Source organism: Mobula birostris, chromosome 13 (genome assembly GCF_030028105.1).
Source record: "Mobula birostris isolate sMobBir1 chromosome 13, sMobBir1.hap1, whole genome shotgun sequence".
Lineage (NCBI taxonomy): Eukaryota > Metazoa > Chordata > Chondrichthyes > Myliobatiformes > Myliobatidae > Mobula > Mobula birostris.
In genome coordinates this window covers 84,207,892-84,230,664 of record NC_092382.1, presented here as the reverse complement: position 1 = coordinate 84,230,664, position 22,773 = coordinate 84,207,892, and the positions used below count along the sequence as shown (strand labels likewise).

Genomic DNA, 22,773 nt, shown 5'->3' with positions numbered 1-22,773 from the left:
CAGGCCTCCCCTCCATGGACTCTTCCTACACTTCCCCTGCATCGGAAAAGCAGGTCGTGTACACAAAGATCCTCACAACCCGGACATTCTTGCTGCAAACCCGCTCCCCCATCGGGGAAGGGATACAAAAGCCTTAAAGCGCGTATCACCAGGCTTTAGGACGGCCTCCTGTCTGCGGTTATAAGCCGAATGAATGATAAAATGGACTCGACCGTACAATGTTACTCGACGTGACCCTACACCATATGTCTATCTGCACTGCACTTTCTCTGCAGCCATAATGCTTTGTTACAGTTATTGTTTTGTCGCATATCAGGTCACTGTACTGTTGCAACGTATAGATCTGGTGACTGAAGGCAGCTGCAGGTTCATGAGGGACTGTTACTGTCAGATTCTGCAGTTCTTGCGGCTGCTCATCGCACCCAGGACTGAACCCTGGTCACTTGAGCATTGGAGGAGTCTGTTCGGCTGATGTTAGCCTTAAACTGGACTGGTGTTTAATATTGTGGATCTGTGAAAGATCAATCAGTTCTGTATCAGATCTCGTGTCTCAGGTACTTCCTGTCTCTACCACACTCACAATGTACACTAGAGAGGCCACTCAGCCCATCTGGTCCCTGCCCATATTTCTATTCCATATCAGTATATCAAAATCTATCCCTGCCGCTCACCTCTCACTCTTCCTGTGATGACAGGTTGCAGCTAGTCACCACTCCGTGGGACAGGAGATTTCCCTTGAATTTCATAGAATCATAGAAATCTACAGCACGTTACAGGCCCTTCGGCCCACAGTGTTGTGACGACCATGTAACTTGCTCTAGAAACTGTCTAGAATTACCCTACCGCATAACCCTCTATTTTCCTAATCTCTATGTACCTATCTAAGAGCCTCTTAAAAGACTCTAGAATTACCCTACCGCATAACCCTCTATTTTCCTAATCTCCATGTACCTATCTAAGAGTCTCTTAAAAGACCCTATTGTATCCACCTCTACCACCATCGCTGGCTGTGCTTTCCACACACACACCACTCTTTGTGTAAAAACTTAGCTCTGACATCTCCTCTGTACCGACTACCAAGGAGCTTCAACCTATGCACCCTCGTGTTAGGCGTTTCAGCCCTGGGGAAAAGCCTCTCCACACGAGCAATGCCTCTCATCATCCTGTACACCTGCATGAATTTCCTGCAGGCGATGACCGCCCCTGTCTGCAAATGGAGCAGCAGTAATTTTGTGCTGCTCTTAGTTTTCTTTCTCTCTCCCTAGTTTAAACTTTGAATTTAAAATTTTTTATTTGCTGATTCTTGAGGGGGAAACAATATGTCTATGTCTACAAGAAGTGGGAAGAATTTACCTGAACCTAGTGATAAAGGTAATGGGAAAGGAAAGGTGCAAAAGCAAAGATCTGATGAAATGCCATCGTGGGCTGAAGATATCGTTCGGACACTGAATTCAATTAAGAATCAGAATGGATCATTTAAAGACCAGCTGGAAAAGAATAGTAATGAAATGAAGCCATTTCTGGGAAATCTTAAAGACCTGGAAACTCAAGTTATTACACATGAAGAGGAATTGAAGATAACTAAGCAAAAGTTGCCTGAAGCTACAACTCGTTTGGAAAGATATCAAAATAAGATTATAGACCTGGAAACTAGGGCTCGCCGAAAGAATATACGAACTGTTGGGCTGCAGGAAGGAGCTGAAGATGGAGATTTACGACTTACTTTGGTAAGCTTTTCCACACTTTATTTCCTACCATTCTAACAAAGCCGCCTGCTATAGAAAGGGCACACAAGGCATTTACTTCGAAATTGAAGGATTCTCATAAACCAAGATCTGTTCTGGTTTGCTTTCATCACTTTAAAATTAAAGATCAAATAATGCGACAGGCAAGAAAACAGAGAGTTTTTAGATTTATGGAAACTGATCTCCGCTTTTACGAAGATTACCCAAGAGAGATAATGGAGCAAAGATCAAAATTTGCACTGGTAATGAAGCAGACATATGATAAAAAAAAACTCTTTCCCTCTCTGAGGTATCAGACAAGAATTAAAGTTTTTCCTGCTAATTCTCCTCCTCGTACTTTTTTTGATCCAAAAGCTGCACGGGACTTTGTTCAGGCTATACCCGCCGCAGTTACTGACGCCGCTGCTGAATGAACTATCTGAAAAGCTGTTTGGCTATCTGTATATTATTCGCATTTTGGAAAGAAGATTTATGAAGTTCATTTGTATATTTTGTTGCGAGACAAATTAAAGAAGACAAGGAGAGTTGTTCATTATTGCATATTGTTGGTTTTCCTTTGGAAAGAAGATTTACGGCTCAAGTATGACTGTCTAAATGATCATCTGAGCATTTGACTGTGAGAAGAGGATAAGGGGATTTGTTCCTTTAATGTAATATTTGGTTTGTTTCTTTTTTTAATCAGCTAATCGGTAGTTTTATTTCCTACTAATAAGGCTTTATATATATTTGGGAGGGTTTAATTACTTATGATATTATTAATCAGTCTTTTTTTAAAATTCAGCTGGGTAAAATACACTATTAATTTTCCTTCTGTTTTATTATAACATTTTACAATTGAATTGAAAGCTTTTTTAGGGAATTAATATTAAACTTAAAGATGGTGCTGTTTTTTCTCGCTAAGAGATAACATTATTTTGGTTCTTTCTTGTTTATTAGTTGATGGAATGTAAAAACCTTTCTTTGCTGAGACTTTATTGTTTTTTTTACAAAGTCACTCTACTTTTTTACTAACTGGGGGGAGGGAAAGAAAACACAGACAGAGTGGTCAGTAGCTTTGAACGGTATTGCAGATCGCTTGCCTTTTTCGGGCTTCTGGGTGTGAGTGGGTGGGTTTAGAGTTAGTAGTTTTTTCCCATTGGGCGGTTCCAGAGCATGCGTGTTTTTTATGTGGTTGTATTTTTCATCACCGCCATTTTTGATCATCCAGTATTGGTGTGTGCTCTGCGCATGTACAAAGTAGAATAAAATTATAGCATGGTATTTAAACGGATTAATATATTAAGTTGGAATGTACGTGGTTGGAATCATCCTATTAAACGAAAAAAGACAGTTAAAATTACTAACCGATTCCAACCTGATAAAATTTTTGCTCAAGAGACACATATCAGGGCGGGAGTTCAAAATAGATTTTTTGGATGGTGGAATGGTTTGCAATTCCACTCTACTTCTCAGAGAAAAACAAAAGGCGTGTCTATTTTCATGAAACCTAATGTATTTATTCAAGAGGATGTTGAATCAGATTCTAATGGTAGATTTTTAATTGTTAAAGGAACGATCTGTAACAGAAAAGTTGTTTTGGTTAATTTGTATGGTCTTAACTTAGATGATCCTTTTTTTAAAAAGGTATTAGCTTTACTGCCTGATTCAAATGAATACATGCTGATAATGGGTGGAGATTTTAACTGCTGCTCCTATGATTGATAAGAGCTAAAACATCAGCGACTTCCAAATCTATCCGCTTCATTTATTAATTTCTTTTTGATTGATTTTGGGTTGATTGCATTGCGGAGGTATCTCCATTCCGATAACAGAAAATATTCTTTCTACTCAATTGTTCATAAAAAATAAACACTATCTTCTTGCCTAGTGTTAAAACTTGCGAATATGACGCTATTGCTATATCTGATCATGCGCCTCTGAGTTTGTCTTTTGAATTTGATGATGTCACTCTTGCCCGCCCACCCTGGCGCACGTCTCAGACATTATTGCAAAACTCCGACTTTGTCAGTTTCATTGAAACCCAGATAAAATATTTTTTTTTCTTTTTAATGATATGGGGGTATGTCTAAATTAATTATATGGGATACATTTAAAGCATTTTTACGAGGTCAGATCATTTCTTATTCAGCTAAACATAAAAAAAACAGATGAAAACAGAATTAGATAGAATTTCAAAACAAATTAAAGATTTAAATAATATCTAAGCAATTTCCCCCAATACTGATTTATTTAAACAAAGGTTGGAACTTCAATCACAATATAACCTGTTATTAACTCATCCCATTGAAGGATATTTGCTTAAGTTAAAGAGCCAATGTGATATGTTTGGAGATAAAAATAATAAACTGCTTGCATCTCAATTAAAAATGGCTGCAGCCAAAAGGCAAATCATGAAAATTCGTAGGAAAGATGGTACCTTGGCTCAGAAATATGAAGAAATTAATAAGATTTTTCAAGATTTTTATGCTGAACTTTATAAATGTCAATGTCCGGTAGATACCTCTGAAATGAATGTTTTTTTTTTTTACAAAAGATTGTTTTTTCCTAAATTCTCGGCTGAGGATCAAAAAATTCTTGATGCTCAAATCACCGAAGCCGGAATTCATAAAGCTATTTTTTCAATGCAGTCTGGTAAGTCCCCGGGACTTGATGGCTATCCTGTAGAACCTTATAAAAAATTGGGAAAGTTGCTTTCTCCGTATATGTTGGAAATGTTTAAGGATTCTTTTGTGAAAGGTGACTTACCCTCTACTTTTTATGAGGCTTCTATTTCTTTAATTCTTAAAAAAGATAAAGATCCCACTGACTGTGCTTTATATAGACCTATTTCATTACTAAATGTCGATGCTAAGATTTTGTCAAAGACAATGGCCAATCGGTTGGAGAATATTTTGAGTAAAATTATTTTTAAAGATCAAATAGGCTTTATAAAGGATCGCTATTCTTTTTCAGATGTTCCGAGACTAATTAACATTATATATTCATCCTCTTTTAAAACTCCACAGTGCGTTGTATCTTTGGATGCTGAAAAAGCGTTCGACCGAGTCGAGTGGAAATATTTATTCAATATTTTAGAGAAATTTAGTTTTGGTGCTAATTTTAATAATTAGATTATATGATATATAAAGCCCCTATTACTACTGTTGTCACTAACAATTGTAGGTCTCCTTTTTTTCAGCTTTCACGGGGGACAAGGCAGGACTGTTCATTAAGTCCTTTGTTGTTTAATTTAATATTAGAACTCCTTGCTATTGCTCTTCGTGAGGCTAAAAATATCCATGGATTTTTTGTGAATGAGACCATGCATAAGGTCTCTCTTTACGTTGATGCTTTACAGGTTTATATATCTAATCCTAACGAATCTATTCCTGCCTTGCTAAAATTATTTAATGAATTTGGAGGTTTTTGAGGATATAAAATAAATTTTAGTAAAAGTGAATTGTTTCCTTTAAATGATTCTGTCTCTATATATGATAATACTCCGTTTAAAATCTCAGATTCTTTTAGATATTTAGGTATTATAATTATTAAAAAATATAAGGATCTTTATAAAGCCAATTTTGTTCCTTTAGTAGACTCTATGAAGTATTTATTTAGTAGATGGAGTCCACTTACATTTTCACTTGTTTGTCATATTCATATAGTTAAAATGAAGATTTTACAAAAATTTTTATATTTATTTCAGAATATTCCTTTTTTTTGACTAGGAAGTTTTTTGATCGGATTAATTCTATTATTTTATCTTTTATTTGGAATAATAAAAGACCAAGAATTAGTAAGTGTCACTTACAGAAATTGAAAAAGGATGGAGGTCTTGCTTTGCCTAATCTAAGAATGTATTATTGGGCTGTTAATGTGTGATACATGTCTTTTTGGTTATATTGGGTTGATAAGAGGTAGACCTGGAAATGAAAGTTGTAAAACAGTTTTATTTAACCTCGTTATTGGGAGCTGCTTTACCTATGCAATTAGCTAAAGTTGTTCATTTAAAACTATATCCTGTGATTAAGTATTCTTTATGAATCTGGCTCCAGTTCTGCAATTTTTTTAATCTTAAAAAAAAATAAACTTTGTAATTTAATTTATCGAAATTACTTTTTTAAGCCTTCTTTGAGTGATCCATTTTTTTTTACTTTGGGAAAATAAAAGTATTAATTCTTTTTTGGATTTATTTAAAGAAGATATATTGATGTCTTTTGAACAATTAATTGATAAATATACTCTTTTATCCTCACACTTTCTGCAATACCTTCAAGTTAGACATTTTTTACAAAAATATTTAAGTAATTTTCCTTAAATATTGGAGGCTGATCTGTTAGGTACTATTATGAGTATGAATCCTTCGATCAAGAGTTCTATAATTTATTATTACAATGGGATAAGCGTCCTTTATCTAATATTAAACAGGATTGGGAAAAGAGACTCAATTTGGCTTTTACGACGGAAGATTGGATGCGGATTTTGAAGTTGGTTAACACTTCTTCAATTTGTGCTAGCCATTCATTGATTCAATTTAAAATTGTACATCGTTATCATTTGACGAAGGAGAGACTTTCTAAAATATTTTCTAATGTTGATAGTCATTGAAATAGATGTAAAACTGAGATAGCTACACTGGCACATATGATTTGGTCTTGTTCTATGTTGGAACAGTTCTGGAAATCGTTTTTTTCAACAATTTCTAAAGCACTTAAAATCAATCTACAGCCTAATAAATTAACTGTGCTTTCTGGAATAATTCCTCAAAATATTCATTATATTTCTGTGTCTGACCAACATGTCATTGCATTTGTTACATTGATAGCTAGGAGGGCCATTTTGTTGAAGTGGAAGGATACATCAGCTCCCACTTTATCACAATGGTTCTCTCAAGTGATGCTATGTCTTAGTTTGGAGAAAATTAGAAGTCGAACCTTTGAACCTTTATTTGATTTTGAGAAAAGGTGGGGCTCGTTTGTTTGTTATTATCATTTGAGCTAATTGATAGATTTTTTTTCCACGATCTAATTGTAATTTTTTTAGTATATTTTCTTTTCTTGCTGGCGGTTTGATGTTTATTTTTAGGAGCTTTTTGTATGACACATGACCCGGGGTTGTACACCTAATGGGTTCTTATTTTTTCTCAATTCTTCTGCTTAGAAGGTTTTTTATGTTTATCACAATTTTTTTCAATCTTTAAAATAATGTCTTTTTTGAGACATTGTAAGTGTTGTTACTTCAATGTGCTCATGTTATTTCTTTTGCATAATATAACAATAAAAAGATTTGAAAAGAAAGAACTTCTTGCAGGCATCTCTCCAGGTTGAATAAAACGATGAGTTCACTGTGGTTTTAACATTCTTCAGGGCTCTGGTCTAAGGTGGTTAAGCTCCTTCTTCCCTGCCCTTTTCAACGTTTTGTGTCATTTTCACTCATTCAAAGGACTGTGCCTCAGACAGCTGCATTGCGTCTCTAAAGTCTGACAGCAGACGAGCAAGTGAATCTTCAATGCTGTAGAGTCAGAAACCAAAGAGTTACCAGCTTGAATCGGGGCTTTGGGGCTCCAGAAAGGGATGGGAACTAGAGTTTACAAGGAGGAGGAGGAAAAGGAATCAGACCAGCAGGATGTGGCTAAAATGAAAGATCAGAAACATTCTGTAACTGTTTGATTGAAAAAAAAAAGTGGCTAATTTCTGCAAAATACTGGAGGAAATCAACAGATCAGGCTGCAATTGTGGAGAGGAATAAATAGACAATGTTTAGGCCGAGCCCCTCCAGCATGCCTAGACGGTGTACTCCTCTGCTTATTTGCTGCTTGAACTGCAGAGTTCTTCCAGCATTTTGTGTGCATGTGTCTACATTTCCAGAAACTGCAGAATCTCTTGTGCTATATATCTACAATTGTAACAAGGTTCATAGTCATACTTTATTGATCCTGGGGGAAACTGGTTTTCCTTACAGTTGCACCATAAATAATAAATAGTAATAGAACCATAAATAGTTAGATAGTAATATGTAAATTATGCCAGTAAATTATGAAATAAGTCCAGGACCAGTCTATTGGCTCAGGGTGTCTGACCCTCCAAGGGAGGAGTTGTAAAGTTTGATGGCCACAGGCAGGAATAACTTCCTATGACGCTCTGTGCTGCATCTCGGTGGAATGAGTCTCTGGCTGAATGTACTCCTGTGCCCACCCAGTACATTATGTAGTGGATGGGAGACATTGTCCAAGATGGCATGCAACTTAGACAGCATCCTCTTTTCAGACACCACCGTGAGAGAGTCCAGTTCCATCCCCACAACATCACTGGCCTTTCGGATGAGCTTGTTGATTTTGTTGGTGTCTGCTACCCTCACCCTGCTGCCCCAGCACACAACAGCAAATAGGATAGTTCTACTTTGGCATTAGACACGCGGAAAGTTTGCTGATATTGAGTGCATCGTTTATGGGAGCTGCTTTCTGCATTAAAAGAGCTGCTGAGTTTTCTACACAAAAAAAAAACCTGAGGTATGGACATGGAACCGGTGCTTGCAGAAACTTTTAATGGCTCCGTGATTACCCGGAAAGCTCTGCGCAGCAATGTTCGCTGAAGCACCGATCGAATGCGCAGGCGTCAGGGTTGCGGCTGTTCCCGAATATCGCGCATGCGCGCAGTACATAAAAGGCCTCTCGCGAAATCAGCTCCAGGTAAGAGATATTCCCCGGCTGCGGGTAGGAATTTTCAACACCGAATTCGGGACAGTTGCTGTGAGCTCCGGACACCGTGACCCGTAATCCCGGGGTAGTCCTGCTCTCTTCCCTCTCTCTCAGCCCCACGATCCGTGCACGGACCCAGGGGAGCTTCCGGCTGATGAGGGAATGGGAACCGATGGATCTCTCAGACAGAGCTGAGCTCCAGCTGTCTAAATGCAAGGATTGGGAACTCAGAGAAACGGAACAAGATCTTTTACATCACCAGCTGAGAAAATCACCTTTGTTCTGTGAAATTCTCTGCCACAGGAAACAGTTAAGGCCAGTTCATTGGCTGTATTTAAGAGGGAGTTAGATATGGCCCTTGTGGCTACGGGGGTCAGGGGGTATGGAGGGAAGGCTGGGGAGGGGTTCTCAGTTGGATGATCAGCCATGATCATACTGAATGGCGGTGCAGGCTCGAAGGGCCGAATGGCCTACTCCTGCACCTATTTTCTATGTTTCTACCTCCAATCACAAACAAGAGATAACCTGCAGATGTTGAAAATCCAAGCAACACACACAAAATGCTGGAGGAACTCAGCATTAGTACTCTTTTCCATAATGCTGTCTGGCCTGCTGAGTTCCTCCAGCATTTTGTGTGTGTTGCTTGTTCTACTCCCTCTTGTTCTGGACCTTTCTACCCGTGGGGACATGTTTTGACCCATTCCCTCTGGGTACATAATGATATCAAACACCTTTGTCCTGGGCAACAAGTGCCAGACTGCAATGAGACAGACCACTGCCCTTCCCTTCATATTCATTGGCCGTCAGTCACCTGGGGGAGGGTTCAGGGGAAATATTTATGTACAATACAGAAACTGGTGTTACCTGTGTGTATTGTGACGATGCAAAAGTTGCTGGAGAATTTACAAGTGGGAAGAAGTGGAGTGATATTTGGAAATCTGACTTTTTAAAGTGTCATTTAGCAAGCAAATCAGATATGGACAGTGTGCAAAAGCTGGTGTGAGAAAATCCCTCATAACCCTCTACAGGTCTGCAACACAGATTGTGTGAGAATGCAGATTAACTTGATGAAACCCAGAGGATATCAAAGTTCTTATTAATAGTGATTTGCTAGCTGTTAAAATAAATCCCTCTCTATTTAAAGTTCAGTGTGCACATGTTGTTGTCACTGGGTAAAAATTGCACAGCACAAGATTTTTTGGCACACTGGTCATTACAAATTAGAGAGGACATTGGTGGGAAGGTGGGGAGACCTCCAGTGTCCCTGATGCCCTCACCTGCAAGATGTGCATCCAGCTGCAGCTTCGACATACCCACCCCACAGAACCCACAGCCTCCCGTAACTTCCTGTCGTCTATCACGCAGGTCTTAGACGACGGCAAGCAGGAGAGTCTGGATCGGCCACTGACCCTGGACGAGCTGACAGGCTCCATCCGTTCCTTTGGGTCGGGTAAGACTCCCGGAAGCGACGGCTTACCGCCTGAGTTGTACTCGGCTCTGTGGAACTGGATGGGCCCAGACCTGCTGGAAGTGTACAACGCTATGCTTCTGGCCGGCAGTATGTCTGAGTCCATGAGGAAGGGCATCATCACCCTCATCTGCAAGCAGAACGGGGAAAGGGAGGACATTAGAAATTGGAGACCCATCTCTCTCCTGAATGTGGGCTACAAGATCCTGTCCAAGGCTATTGCCAACAGGGTCGAGTCTGCTCTAGGACAGGTGATTCACCCGGACCAAACCTGTGCTGTACTGGGCAGGAAAATCTCAGACAACCTCGCACTGCTGAGGGACACCATCACCTACGTGCAGGACAGGGGGGTGGACACCTGCCTGGTCAACTTGGACCAGGAGAAAGCCTTCAACAGGATATCACACACATACATGGCGGTCGTGCTTTCCAAAATGGGATTTGGGGAGGGAATCCGGAATTGGATTAGACTGCTCTACACAGACATCCGTAGTGCAGTCCAGGTCAACGGGTGGGAAACAAACAGCTTCCCCATCAGGTCGGGAGTCAGGCAGGGCTGTCCCCTTTCCCCTGTCTTGTTTGTCTGCTGCATAGAACCCTTTGCGGAAGCCATCAGGAGGGATGAGGGCATAAGAGGGGTGACGCTGCCAGGCAGTGGAGGGACCCAAGTGAAAACCTCCCTGTCCATGGACGATGTCACCGTCTTCTGCTCTGATCCGAGGTCAGTTCACAGGTTGATTGGCACCTGCGAACAGTTCGAGCTAGCGTCGGGGGCCAGGGTCAACCGCACGAAGAGCAAAGCCATGCTCTTCGGCAACTGGCCCGACCGATCCAGCGTCCCCTTCACCATCAGGTCTGACCACGTGAAGGTGTTGGGGATCTGGTTCGGAGGGGCTGAGGCGTGCAACAAGAACTGGCAGGAGCGGACTGCCAAGGTGAAACAGAAACTGGGACAGTGGGGAGGGCGCTCCCTGTCAATAACGGGCAAGAACCGGGTCATCAGGTGTGAGGTGCTCTCAGGGCTGCTGCACTGGGCGCAGGTGCGGCCCGTCCCCCGCTCCAACAGCTCGGAAATCACCCGAGCTGTCTTCAGATTCGTCTGGGGATCCAAGATGGAGCGGGTGAGACGGACTGTCATGCACAAGTCCCTGGACAATGGGGGCAAGAACGTCCCCAATGTCGCCCTCACCCTAATGGCCAGCTTCGTATGTGGCTGCATCAGGTTGTGTGTAGAACCCAGGTATGTGGGCACCAAGTACCACTATGTGCCCAGGCTCTACCTGTCGCCCTGGCTACGAAGGATGGGTCTGGCCCCCCTCCCACGCAATGCCCCAGTCAGCTGGTCGTTGCTGGCATACCTGTCCTACGTAGCAAAGTTCTTCCAGGAGAACGCCTTTGACCACGGGGCCATCAGGCAGTGGTCGGCACGTAATGTCCTGCAGGCACTGCAGGAGAAGGACGTGATGGACACAGTGGTGTGGTTCCCTGAGCAGACCGTCCAGTTCATCTGGCAAAATGCCTCATCGCCAGATCTCACCAACAGGCACCAAGATCTCGCCTGGCTGGCGGTGAGAGGGACCCTCCCAGTCAGAGCCCTCCTATATGCCCGGAACATCGTCTCCGCACCCCACTGCCCACGGGAGGACTGCAGTGAGGAGGAGTCTGTGACAGTTCGCAGAGAGGGTGTGGAGGAGGATGGATGGGCTAGTGTCACGTTTCATCCCCAGCAGCTGTGTGACAGAGGACTCTCTGATCTACGGGCTGTTCCCGGGGACGCACACGGAGACCAACATCTGGTGCTGCTGGCAGATCATCAACTCGGTGAAAGACGCTCTTTGGTAGGCCCGAAACTTGATGATCTACCAGCACATGGAGATGTCCGTGGGAGAATGCTGCCGACTGGCACATTCTCGGCTGCAGGAGTACGTGCTGAGGGACGCACTGAAACTCGGTGCAGCCACCGCAAGGGCCCGGTGGGGAAGGGCCACAGTATAGAGTTCTTCTCCCGTGGGAGTGGGAGGGGCCGGGTGGCGGGGAGTATACCCCTCAACAGTGATGTGGTAAGGTGAAGAACTGGAGTGCCACGTGGGTGGCCATAAATATGGATATGTACAGACTATAATGGAAACGTATGTAAAGGATGGGAAGTTATTGAATGGTTTATTGTATATATTTATTTTTGAATATAGTATATTTTGAAACATAAAAAAAACCCTGCACTTTCAGGCATTGGATCTGGTGTTTTATAAGGAATAGGATGGGAGGTAGAAAATAGCATTACTGGTCAGGGATAGTATCATGGCTGTAGAAAGGGAGGATGCTGCAGAGGGAGTGTCCACTGAGTCAGTGTGGGTGGAAGTCAGAAATAGGAAGGGATCAATCACTGTGCTGGGAGTAGTCTATAGGCCCCCAAATAGCCCTCGGGACACCGAGGAGCAGATAAGCAGACAGAGTTTAGAATGGTGCAGATTTGTAGTTATGGGTGATTTCCACTTCCCTCGTATTGACTGGCACCTCCTGACTGCAAGGGGGAGAGGTGGGGTTGAATTTGTCAGGTGCATTCAAGAAGGATTCCTGACACAGTATGTGGACTGGCCGATGAGAGGAGAGGCCATACTAGATCTAGTTCTGGGTAATGAACCTGTTCAGGTGGTAGACCTCTTGGTGGGGGAGCATTTTGGTGAGAGTGACCACAACTCCCTTAGCTTCAGCATAGCTATGGAAAAGGATAAAAACAGACAAAATGGGAAAGTGCTTAACTGGGGAAGGGCTAACTATGAAGGGATGAGGCAGGAACTAGCGAGAGTAAATTGGAAACAGATGTTCAAGGGTGAAAGCACAGAAGTAATGTGGAGGAAATTTAGGGACCACTTGTGCTGGGTTCAGGATAGGTTTTGTCCCTCTGAGACAAGGGAAAAATGGTAGGAAAAGGGAATCATGGCTGACGAAACACGTGAGGCAACTCGTCAAGAGGAAGAAGGAAGCATATGTTAGATATAAGAAGCAGGAAGCAGGAGGGGCTTATGAGAAATATAGGGTAGCCAGGAAGGAGCTTAAGAAAGGACTTAGGAGAGCTCGAAGGGGGCATGAGAAGGCCTTGGCATGTAGGATTAAGGAGAACCCCAAGGCATTCTATGTGAATGTGAAGAACAGAAGGATGGCAAGAATGAAGGTGGGGCTGCTCAAGGATGAAGAAGACAACATGTGCCTGGAGGTGGGGGAGGTTGGGGAGGTCCTAAGTGAATACTTTGCTTCAGTATTTAAAATTGAAAAGGATCTTGATCAGGGTGAGGTCAAGTTAGAACAGGCCTGTGTGCTGGACAATGTGGAGTTTAAGGAAGAGGGAGTGTTGGATCTTCTTAAAAACATCAGTAAAGAGCTTTTCCAAATGTTCCCGTTAAATTTTCACTTCCCCACTTATCCATGACCTCTGGTTGTCATCCCACCCAACCTCAGTGGAAAAAGCTGCTTGTATTTACCCTATCTATACCCTTATAATTTTGTATACTTCTCACAAATCCTCAATGCAGTGTATAATTTCCTTGTTTATGTTTAAAGCCATTTTTAGGTGTATAAGATGATGAGGGACATTGATCGTGTGGATAGCCAGAGGTTTCTTCCCAGGGCTGAAGTGGCTAACACGAGGGGGCAGAGTTTTAAGGAGCTTGGAAATAGATACTGAGGGGAAGTCAGGGGTAAGTTTTTTACACAGAGAGTGCTGGGTGCGTGGAATGCACTGCCAGCTATTTGTGTGAGAGTGTTTCAGTTACTGTGGGGCCAGGAACCCACACAGCTCAGTGGGAAGAGGGAATAATACCAATGGAGAGAGTCAAACTGAGCCAGGTCACAGATTGGAGATGGCAGAAGTGCCCCATTCTTATAGAGACAGGAAGAGCATCAGAATTTGATGGTCATTCCAGATACCAGCACAGTGCCCAGTTAGAAGATGATTTCTCTCTCCAGCTTGGGTTGAACTTCACTGTAACAGTGTGATGACAGATCACACCTTGGCAACTAAAGTGATCTCATCTGAAATGTTGTCCTACACCCATTGATGGATTTTGTAAATCTTTTTACAGGTTAAAAATGACGAGGAATTTGTCTACAGAAATCTAGAATACAACACACCAGTTTTGCTGTCTCTGTCCAGATATTTAAGAAGTGGAGCAAGGGATTCACTCGATCATCCTTCCTGCTCAGACAGTGGGAATCGATTCAGTCGGTCATTTCAACTGAAGGTACATCAGCAAGTTCACACTGGGAAAGGCCATTCGTCTATTCTGTGTGTGAGAAGGGATTCAGTCAGTCTTCCCACCTGTGGACACCAGAGGCTGGTCATCTGCTGAATTTGTGGGGTAGGATTCACTTGGTCATCTGACCTAATGGCTCACCAGCGAATTCACACCGGGGAGCGGCTGTTCACCTGCTCAGACTGTGGGAAGGGATTCTCTCGGTCATCTTACCTAATGGTACACCAGCGAATTCACACTGGAGAGTGGCCGTTCTCCTGCTCGGATTGTGGGAAGGGATTCACTTGGTCATCTCAACTGAAGGTACATCAGCGACTTCACACTGGCGAGAGGCCGTTCACCTGCTCAGACTGTGGGAAGGGATTCACTTCGTCATCTCAACTGAAGGTACATCAGCGAGTTCACACTGGAGAGAGGCCGTTCACCTGCTCAGACTGTGGGAAGGGATTCACTCAGTCATCTGACCTAATGGCTCACCAGCGAGTTCACACTGGGGAGAGGCCATTCACCTGCTCGGACTGTGGGAAGGGATTCACTTGCTCATCTCACCTGAAAGTACATCAGCGAGTTCACACCGGGGAGCGGCCATTCACCTGCTCAGACTGCGGGAAGAGATTCACTATGTCATCTGATCTACTAAAACACCAGTCAGTTCACACCAGAGAGAGGCCATTCACCTGCTCAGACTGTGGGAAGGGATTCACTCGGTCATCTTACCTAATAGTACACCAGCGAATTCACACTGGAGAGTGGCCGTTCTCCTGCTCGGATTGTGGGAAGGGATTCACTTGGTCATCTCAACTGAAGGTACATCAGCGACTTCACACTGGCGAGAGGCCGTTCGCCTGCTCAGACTGTGGGAAGGGATTCACTCTGTCATCTCATCTGAAGGAACATCAGCGAGTTCATACTGGAGAGAGGCCATTCACCTGCTCAGACTGTGGGAAGGGATTTGCTTCGTCATCTCCACTGAAGGTACATCAGCGACTTCACACTGGCGAGAGGCCATTCACCTGCTCAGTGTGTGGGAAGAGATTCACTTTGTCAACTGATCTACTGAGACACCAGTCAGTTCACACCAGAGAGTGGCCATTCGCCTGCTCAGACTGTGGGAAGGGATTCACTTTGTTATCTAAACTGAAGGTTCACCAGCGAGTTCACACTGGGGAGAGGCATTTTTATGCTCAGACTGTGAGAATGGATTCACATCGTCATCTAAAGTGAAGGTACATCAGAGAGTTCACACTGGGGAGAGGCCGTTCACCTGCTCAGACTTTGATAAGAGATTCTCTCAGCCAAATCAACCAAATGTGCATCATTGAGTTCACACTGGGGAGAGGCCGTTCCCCTGCTGTGAATGTGGGAAAGGATTCACTCAGTCATCTAACCTTATGTAAATCCCGTTTTGGCTAGCAGCTTAATATAGGGGGTGATAGCCCCCCAGCCTGGGAAAACTTAAGAAATCTCATTTGGTTGAATGCTGTGTGATGTGTCCCCTGTTACAAATCAGTACCCCGAAATAACAAAAACAGTACAGAGTATGTGATTATACGATTGAGCTTTATAATTCTTACTTTGACTATAGGGTCAGGAAAGAAAACCAAAAAAAGAAAAGGGGCCCACTCACTCCATTCCTGTCTTCTCATTTCTCCCCGGCAAAAGACTGGGAAAATCTCTCTTCCAGACTCACATGAAAGAACAACATTTCTCTCACTGGATAGCCCCGCATTCCAAAATCCTGTTATCTCTAGTCGTAACCTAAAGATTGCTGCTACAGAGAAACCATTACCTCAGCAGTGAAACATTACAGAGAGGCCATTACATTAGCAGTGAAACTTACAGCATATTACACTTGTGACACACTACCGGGTTCACACTGGGGAGAAAGTTTCAATCGGCTACATGCTGGATATTTGTCCATCACCATTGCTGAATGCAATTTCGAGGGTGACTGTTGGTGCTGAACTCTGTAATTATTGCTGCTGGTCACCACACCCAGTTCTGCACACTGGTCACTGGGTACGGGGGGACTTTCTTCTGCTGCATATTCACCTTTAATGGGACTGGAGTTTAATATTCTAGATCTGAGACATATAAATCAGTTCTATTTTAAACTCTGTCTCCGGTACTTAGTGAATTTATGACACACCTAGTGTACAGTAGAGAGTCAACTCAGGCCGGCTGGACGCTGCCAGTGATTCTGTTCCATGACAGTCCTTTTAAATCCACCCTTGTCGTTCATCTCTCGCTCTCCCTGTGGGATGGGGTCCAAACAGTCACCACTCTGTGGGTGAAGAGGTTTTGCTTGAATTTTCTGCAGACTGAACAAGTCGAGCTGACTGCAGTTCTGTCTGAGATGTTCTTCGCCCCTCAAATCTCTGGGCTGAGGAAGAACGTCATTGGGAGTTAACCTCTTTATTCAGGGCTCATTCCCACATTATGGGTCATTTTCTCTGCTTCTGAAGGGTTGTAAGGAAATACCACTGTCCTCTAAAGACTGAAATCAGAATGGGAAACCATCAGTTGGATGCTCAACAGAACAGGGTCAGAAACCAGAGGCGGGTCTGCACAGGGCAGAGTTTGGGGCTCTGGACGATGGTCGGGGTAAGAACGTATGATGAGGAGAAGGGAATCAGCAGCGGGGCATGGCAACGAATGACAGAGTAAAAACATTTGGAAGCTGATTGACAGAGAAAATAATTTGTTTGTCTGACTGGTGACACAAACAATGCCCGTGGTGAGGTGCTCCACTGATCAAGGAACGTGTGTGTTGGGAATGGTTTTTATCTATTGAGGGAGTTGTTCCTGCTTGTTTATCCTGTAACATTATATCCGGATGGTTATTATGGGTTGTTCTATCTGTAATAATGTATTGATTATCATATAATTTGTAAGATTTGGACTATAAAACTGGATCGGGCTTGAATTTATGATGCCTTAATGAAGTGATGAAGGGCATTCATGAGTAGGTACTTTAAAGCAAGAATTTGGTGAGTGATATTTGCCACTTGATTGTACCTTTGTAAGTAATCAGATTGAGCTAAACTGCTGCAGGATCCTGAAATGTGTTGGATTGTGTCTGGTTTCTCTTGGCATTTTCTGCACTTGCTGCCTTGTTTGTTTATATTTCATGTATTTTTGATTTTTTTTCCCCCTTTTGTTAACCAGCTTGTCCTGTATTTCTGCATGGAACACCTCCGTTTCTGGGAAGAGGTCTCCAACTCTCAGTCAGGTGCTCGATGCTTCCTTGTCACCATCCCGTCTGCTCAGATCGTTGGGATGTCTCCCAAGGAGGGTCATACTTATTCCACTGGTTAATGTTTTCTTCCATAGTGATGATTCATTTTTCTGAGCTGGCCTCTCATTTAAGTTTTCCGGTCTGTATTTCTTATCGTGATTGCATAGACACACCTGGAGTGCTGAATTCTGTTCATTTTTGATGAAAATATATACTTACAAGTTTTATCTGACTGTTGTGTTTTTTTTCATGTGTGTTATTTCTCTTCCTCCTTCTGTCCAAGGTAGTGGTAATCTAAATGGGTTTGAGTGTAAATAGTCTTTTCTAAAGTTGTTATTTATCTTTGTAAATTTTACTGATTGAAATGGGACCAAGGTATTTTTATATTAAAAAAAGTTAATGTCGGTTTTGATGAAAGTATTTATTGCCTTTGTTGTATTTGTTAACAATTGAGCTCTGGTTGGCAGGTTTTTTTAAGCTTTGAACTAAATTTTGTCAAAGGTTTTCCCTATTTTGCACTACTTTCTATTTTCCTTGTTGATATTCCAGATATGTGGGTATCAAGATTCCAGATGAAGGGTCTTGGCCCGAAATGATGATTCCCATCCATAGATGCTGCCTGACATGCTGAGCTCCTCCAGCACTTTGTGTGTAGTTCTCTAGATTTCTAGCATCTGCAGATCCACTTGTTTCCCAGATACGTTTCTTGAAAGAACAAGCTGGTATTGGGGTTGTGTGGGTCTGTTTGTAAAATATTAAATAACATCATTAGAAAGAGGTGGCATAGGGTTGGAAGGTGTAGAACCTGTGGGTAGAATTAAGGAACAGCAAATGTAAAAAAAATCCCTGATGGGAATTGTATAGAGACTCCCAAACAGTAGTGAGTATGTGGTCCACAAGTTACAATGGGAGATAGAAAATGTGTGCCAAAAGGGCAATGTTACAATAGTCATGGGGGATTGTCATGCAGGTGATTAGGAAAGTTAGGATAGTGCTGATCTCAAGAGGAGGAATTCCTAGAATGCCTACAAGATGCTTTTTTAGAGCAGCTCGTGATTGAGCCCACTTGGGGATCAGCTATTCTGGATTGGGTGTTGTAATGAACTAGAATTAATTAGGTCTCTTAAGTTCAAAGAACCCTTAGGGGCAAGTGATCTTAATATGATCAAATTCACCCTGACATTAGAGAAGGAGAAGCTAAAGTCAGGTGTGGAATAAAGAGAATTAGAGAGGCATGACAGCAGAATTGGTCAAACTGGTTTGAGAAGAATACGGGCAGGGATGAAACAGAGCAGCAATGGTTGGAATTTCTGGAAGCAATTCGGAAAGCACAGGATAGACACATCACAGAGAGGAAGTAATATTCTGAAGGTAAGGTAACAAAACTGTGACTGATATGAGAAACCAAAAAACAACATAAAAACCAAAGAGAGGGCATGGAGCAAAAATTACTGGGAAGTTAGAGGATTGGGAAGCTTTTAAAAACCAATAGAATGCAACTGAAGTAATTAAGTAGGAAAAGATGGAATACATAGGTGAGCGAGCCAGTAATATTAAAGAGGATGCCAATTTTTTCTTCAGGTACATATGGTGTAAAAGAGAGGTGGAAACCACTGGGAAATGATGCTGGAGAGGTAGTAATGGGGTGGGGGTGCAAGGTGATGGCAGATGAACTGAATAAGTATTGTACATCACTCTTATCTGTCGGAGACACTGGCAGGAATATGAAAGTCCCAGATGTCAGTGGTCAGAATGTGTAAAGTTACGTTACTCGGGAGAAGTTTCTTGGGAAACAGAGATGGTCTGAAGGTAAATAGATCACCTGGACCAGATGGTGAACACGGCAGAGATCTGAAAGAAGTGGCTGAAGGGATGTGGAGCCATTAGCAATCATCTTTCGAGATCTTACCCCCACTACCCGAAATCTCCTCTCCTCACCCACCCTCCCAACTCCAGTCCTGGCCCCGCTTGCAGGGCAACAGTCTGCCGGTGTTTGCCCCCAATGTGGTGAATCGCCACCACCGTGGGCTCAGACATTTCCACAGATGAGCCCCTCCTGTCCCCACCGGGACAAACATCCTGTCCGCCCCCTCTCTCACCGTCTTCATCCTCTCCCTCCCCGGGGAACCGGCATCAAACCGACGGGCCGAGCGGTCTCCTCCTACCTCTCAGCGATACATCAGACTCCGGCCGCAGGAGACGCTTCACAAACGCCCCAACTTCCCTCGGAGGGAAATGGAAATAAATCAGAAAGCGGACATTTACTTTGGGATTTGTTCCTCTTTGAGAAGAGATGTCAGCGGGGTAACGCCCTCTCGGCTGGTCCGCCTTCATATTGGGCGTAAACAGTGATTGACATCGCCTCGGGCCAATGACTACAGTGCAGCGGAGGAGAGGGGTGGAGGGGTCTCGTGGTCGGTAGCTCAGCCGTTAAACCGCCTCAGCACGAGCAGAGCAGCGCGTGTGTGACGTCGATACGCGCGAGGGGAACCATGTGTGACGTCAGGCGGGTGGTGGAGCGCTGGTATTTAAAAACACCTGAATGGACATTTCTTATGATTTCAGTGGGACAACAACATTAATCACGGGTTTCATCACTGAATCCAGTGTTGTGAGATGTAAAGTCCCCTGTTATGTGTCCGGCTGTGCCGTGTTGTTGGTGGAGTGGGCAGCCTGGTGTTTGTCTCGATTCGGGTCACAACACCAGAATTGCCAGCGGGGTCCACACACAGTGTATTAGTGACCAGAAAACCTCCCGTCCCTGCAGTCTTTGTCTCCTGGTAAACTCAACACCCCGACAATGTGGATCATAGATACCCCTTCCTCTCAGAGTCAGGGAATCATTCAGACAGTGATCAAAGAGAGGAATTATATTTATTGGTCATTAAAGTTCGCCCAGACTCGTTTGGACGGATTTGATGTGGAGTTCGGGGGTCACAGTGAAAGGGCCGGACGGCCGAACTCTCCCCGTTATCCAAACATCCTTCCGGGTGAGGCGACCCTTCACCTGTGAATCTTCCGGGGTCGCCCGTTGTGTCCGCTGCTCCCGATGCGGCTCCTCTGCACCGGTGACACCGGCTCCTCCGCAGTTGTGCGGGGTCGGGTTGTTTTTTCGGGGGGATCGATGTTATTTTTCCCTTTTGTGGGAGGGGTGGGTTTTGGGGGTTGACGATCGGGATGCCGTTCCTTTTTATACGGAGTTGGGGTGGGAGTTTGATTTTTTTCGCTCTGAAAGCCTTTCTTTCCTTGTTTCGTGACTCTCTGGAGGAGAAAAAAACTCAGAGTTATTTATGGATACCTACTTTGATAATAAATTAACCTTTGAACTATCCGTGCCGAGCGGGACTTCCCGGTGTCCAAACATTTCATTCCGACAAACTGAAGCTATCAGCTTTTCCAGTCTCTCTCTCTCTTCAGACCGGCCGACTGCCTGTCTGCAGATCGCTCTCTCTCTTATGGTTAAATCCACAGTCAGCGCCGTCAGCCTGTGACTGACGTCATAGTCCCGCCTCCTCACTCCGGCGCTCTTAAAGACACAGTCACAGTCCGACCGCAGGCTCGCAACAGCCGCAACACAACTTCCCGACTTTTCAACTCAGTGCTTCAACTAATAAAGACAACCGCGTCATTTGCCTTCTTAACCACCCGATCAATCTGTGCAGTCTCTTTCAGGGAGCGATGAACCTGGAGTCTAAATTCCTCTAATCATCAACACTGTTCAGGGTTTTGCATTTAACAGTGTACTGTCTCATACATTCGACCAACCGAGCTGCCAAGTTCACAAGTACGGGAAGGTACAGGGACAGAGAAACACTGACTTGTGGCAGCATCACAGGCAAGTACATTCAGATAACACACGGAACACAAATTATACGATTCTCTGTCAGTAACAATCTATAAATACGTTTTATGTTATTAACAATATGTAAAATACATTGTGTCGTGATCAATATTAAAATGTGCATTTTGTGTCAATAACAGACTTGGAAATGTTGAATTTGGTCCCTGTCTCCATTCCTCCTGGAGTCCACAACCAGCTCCTTTGTTTCTGTGACATTGAGGGAGAGGTTGTTTTCTTGATACCACTGTGTCGGGGTGATGACTTCTTCTCTGTAGGCTGCCTCGTTATTATTTGAGATTATGCCAATCAGTGTAGTGTCGTCAGCGAATTTAATTAGCAGATTGGATCTGTGGGTGACGACGCAAATCATGGGAATACAGAGAGTAAAGGAGGGCGCCAAGGAGACAACCCTGTGGGGTATGTGTGCTAAGGGTCAGAGAGACAGAGGTGAGGGAGCCCACTCTTACCACCTGCCGGCGATCTGACAGGATGTCCAGGATCCAGCTACAGAAGGCAGGGTGAAGGCCGAGGTCTCTGAGCTTCTTGTCGATACTTCACGCCTTCTTATGGCTACTGCTCTGCCCATGACTGCAAGGAAAAACAGGCCATGTACTCAAAGATCCTCATAACCGGCACATTCTTGCTGCATTCCTCCCCATTTTAATTGTGTGGAAATATTAGACAGACTGAGCTTCTGTTTTGAAACCGCAGAAGGAAACTTATCTGAACTATTGTCATTTCTGAGGAATGCAGGTAAGTAGAAAAGGCTTCAATCTCGCATTACAATCTGCGGTAACTGGGATCAGGTGACCGGTGGGGGGTCTCCCATATCAATATCAGAATCAGGTTTAATAGCACCGGCAAATGTCATGACATTCGTTGTCTCTGCGGCAGCAGTAGAACCTAATTCATAGCAATAGATTTTAACAATTGTGAATTACTATAATATACATATTAAATAGCTAAATTACGTAAGTGGTGCAAAACTAAAAATAAAAAAAAATGTAATAAACTTTTAATTGTGTGGTAATTCTGGAGCAAAGCTTAACTAAACTGTACACATTTATGAGAAGCTCAGAAAAATAGAAATATCTAAATTCTCAAATGCATGGTTTTGTGTTAAATGTTTCACCAATATGGTGACTGAAGGCAGCTGCAGGTTCATGAGGGACTGTTACTGTCAGGTTCTGCAGTTCTTGCGGCTGCTCATCGCACCCAGGACTGAACCCTGGTCACTGAGCATTGGAGGAGTCTGTTCTGCTGATGTTAGCCTTAAACTAGACTGATGTTTAATATTGTGGATCTGTGAAAGATAAATCAGTTCTATATCAAATCCCGTGTCTCAGGTACTTACTGTCTCTACCCCACTCACAATGTACACTAGAGAGTCCTCTCGGCCCATCTGGTCCCTGTCCATGTTTCTGTTCCATATCAGTATATCAAAATCTATCCCTGCTGTTCCCCTCTCACTCTCCCTGTGATGACAGGTTGCACCTAGTCACCACTCCGTGGGATAGGAGATTTTCCATGAATTTCAGAGAATCATAGAAATCTA

The 22,773-nt window shown here is 43.5% G+C and overlaps 1 protein-coding gene and 1 pseudogene across 1 annotated transcript in view; one reads left to right on the top strand and one right to left on the bottom strand.

The window, feature by feature from the left end:
• Nucleotides 1-17,602, top strand: part of LOC140207411 (uncharacterized) — a 49,519-nt gene extending 31,917 nt beyond the window's left edge. Inside the window, exon 4 of the mRNA XM_072275940.1 lies at nucleotides 14,387-17,602. Within this exon, the coding sequence (XP_072132041.1) occupies nucleotides 14,387-15,363 (977 nt within the window). The 3' untranslated portion in view covers nucleotides 15,364-17,602. The remainder of the gene's footprint in view (nucleotides 1-14,386) is intronic.
• The window catches only part of LOC140207084 (uncharacterized), a 216,073-nt pseudogene that overhangs the window by 123,359 nt on the left and 69,941 nt on the right, over nucleotides 1-22,773 (bottom strand).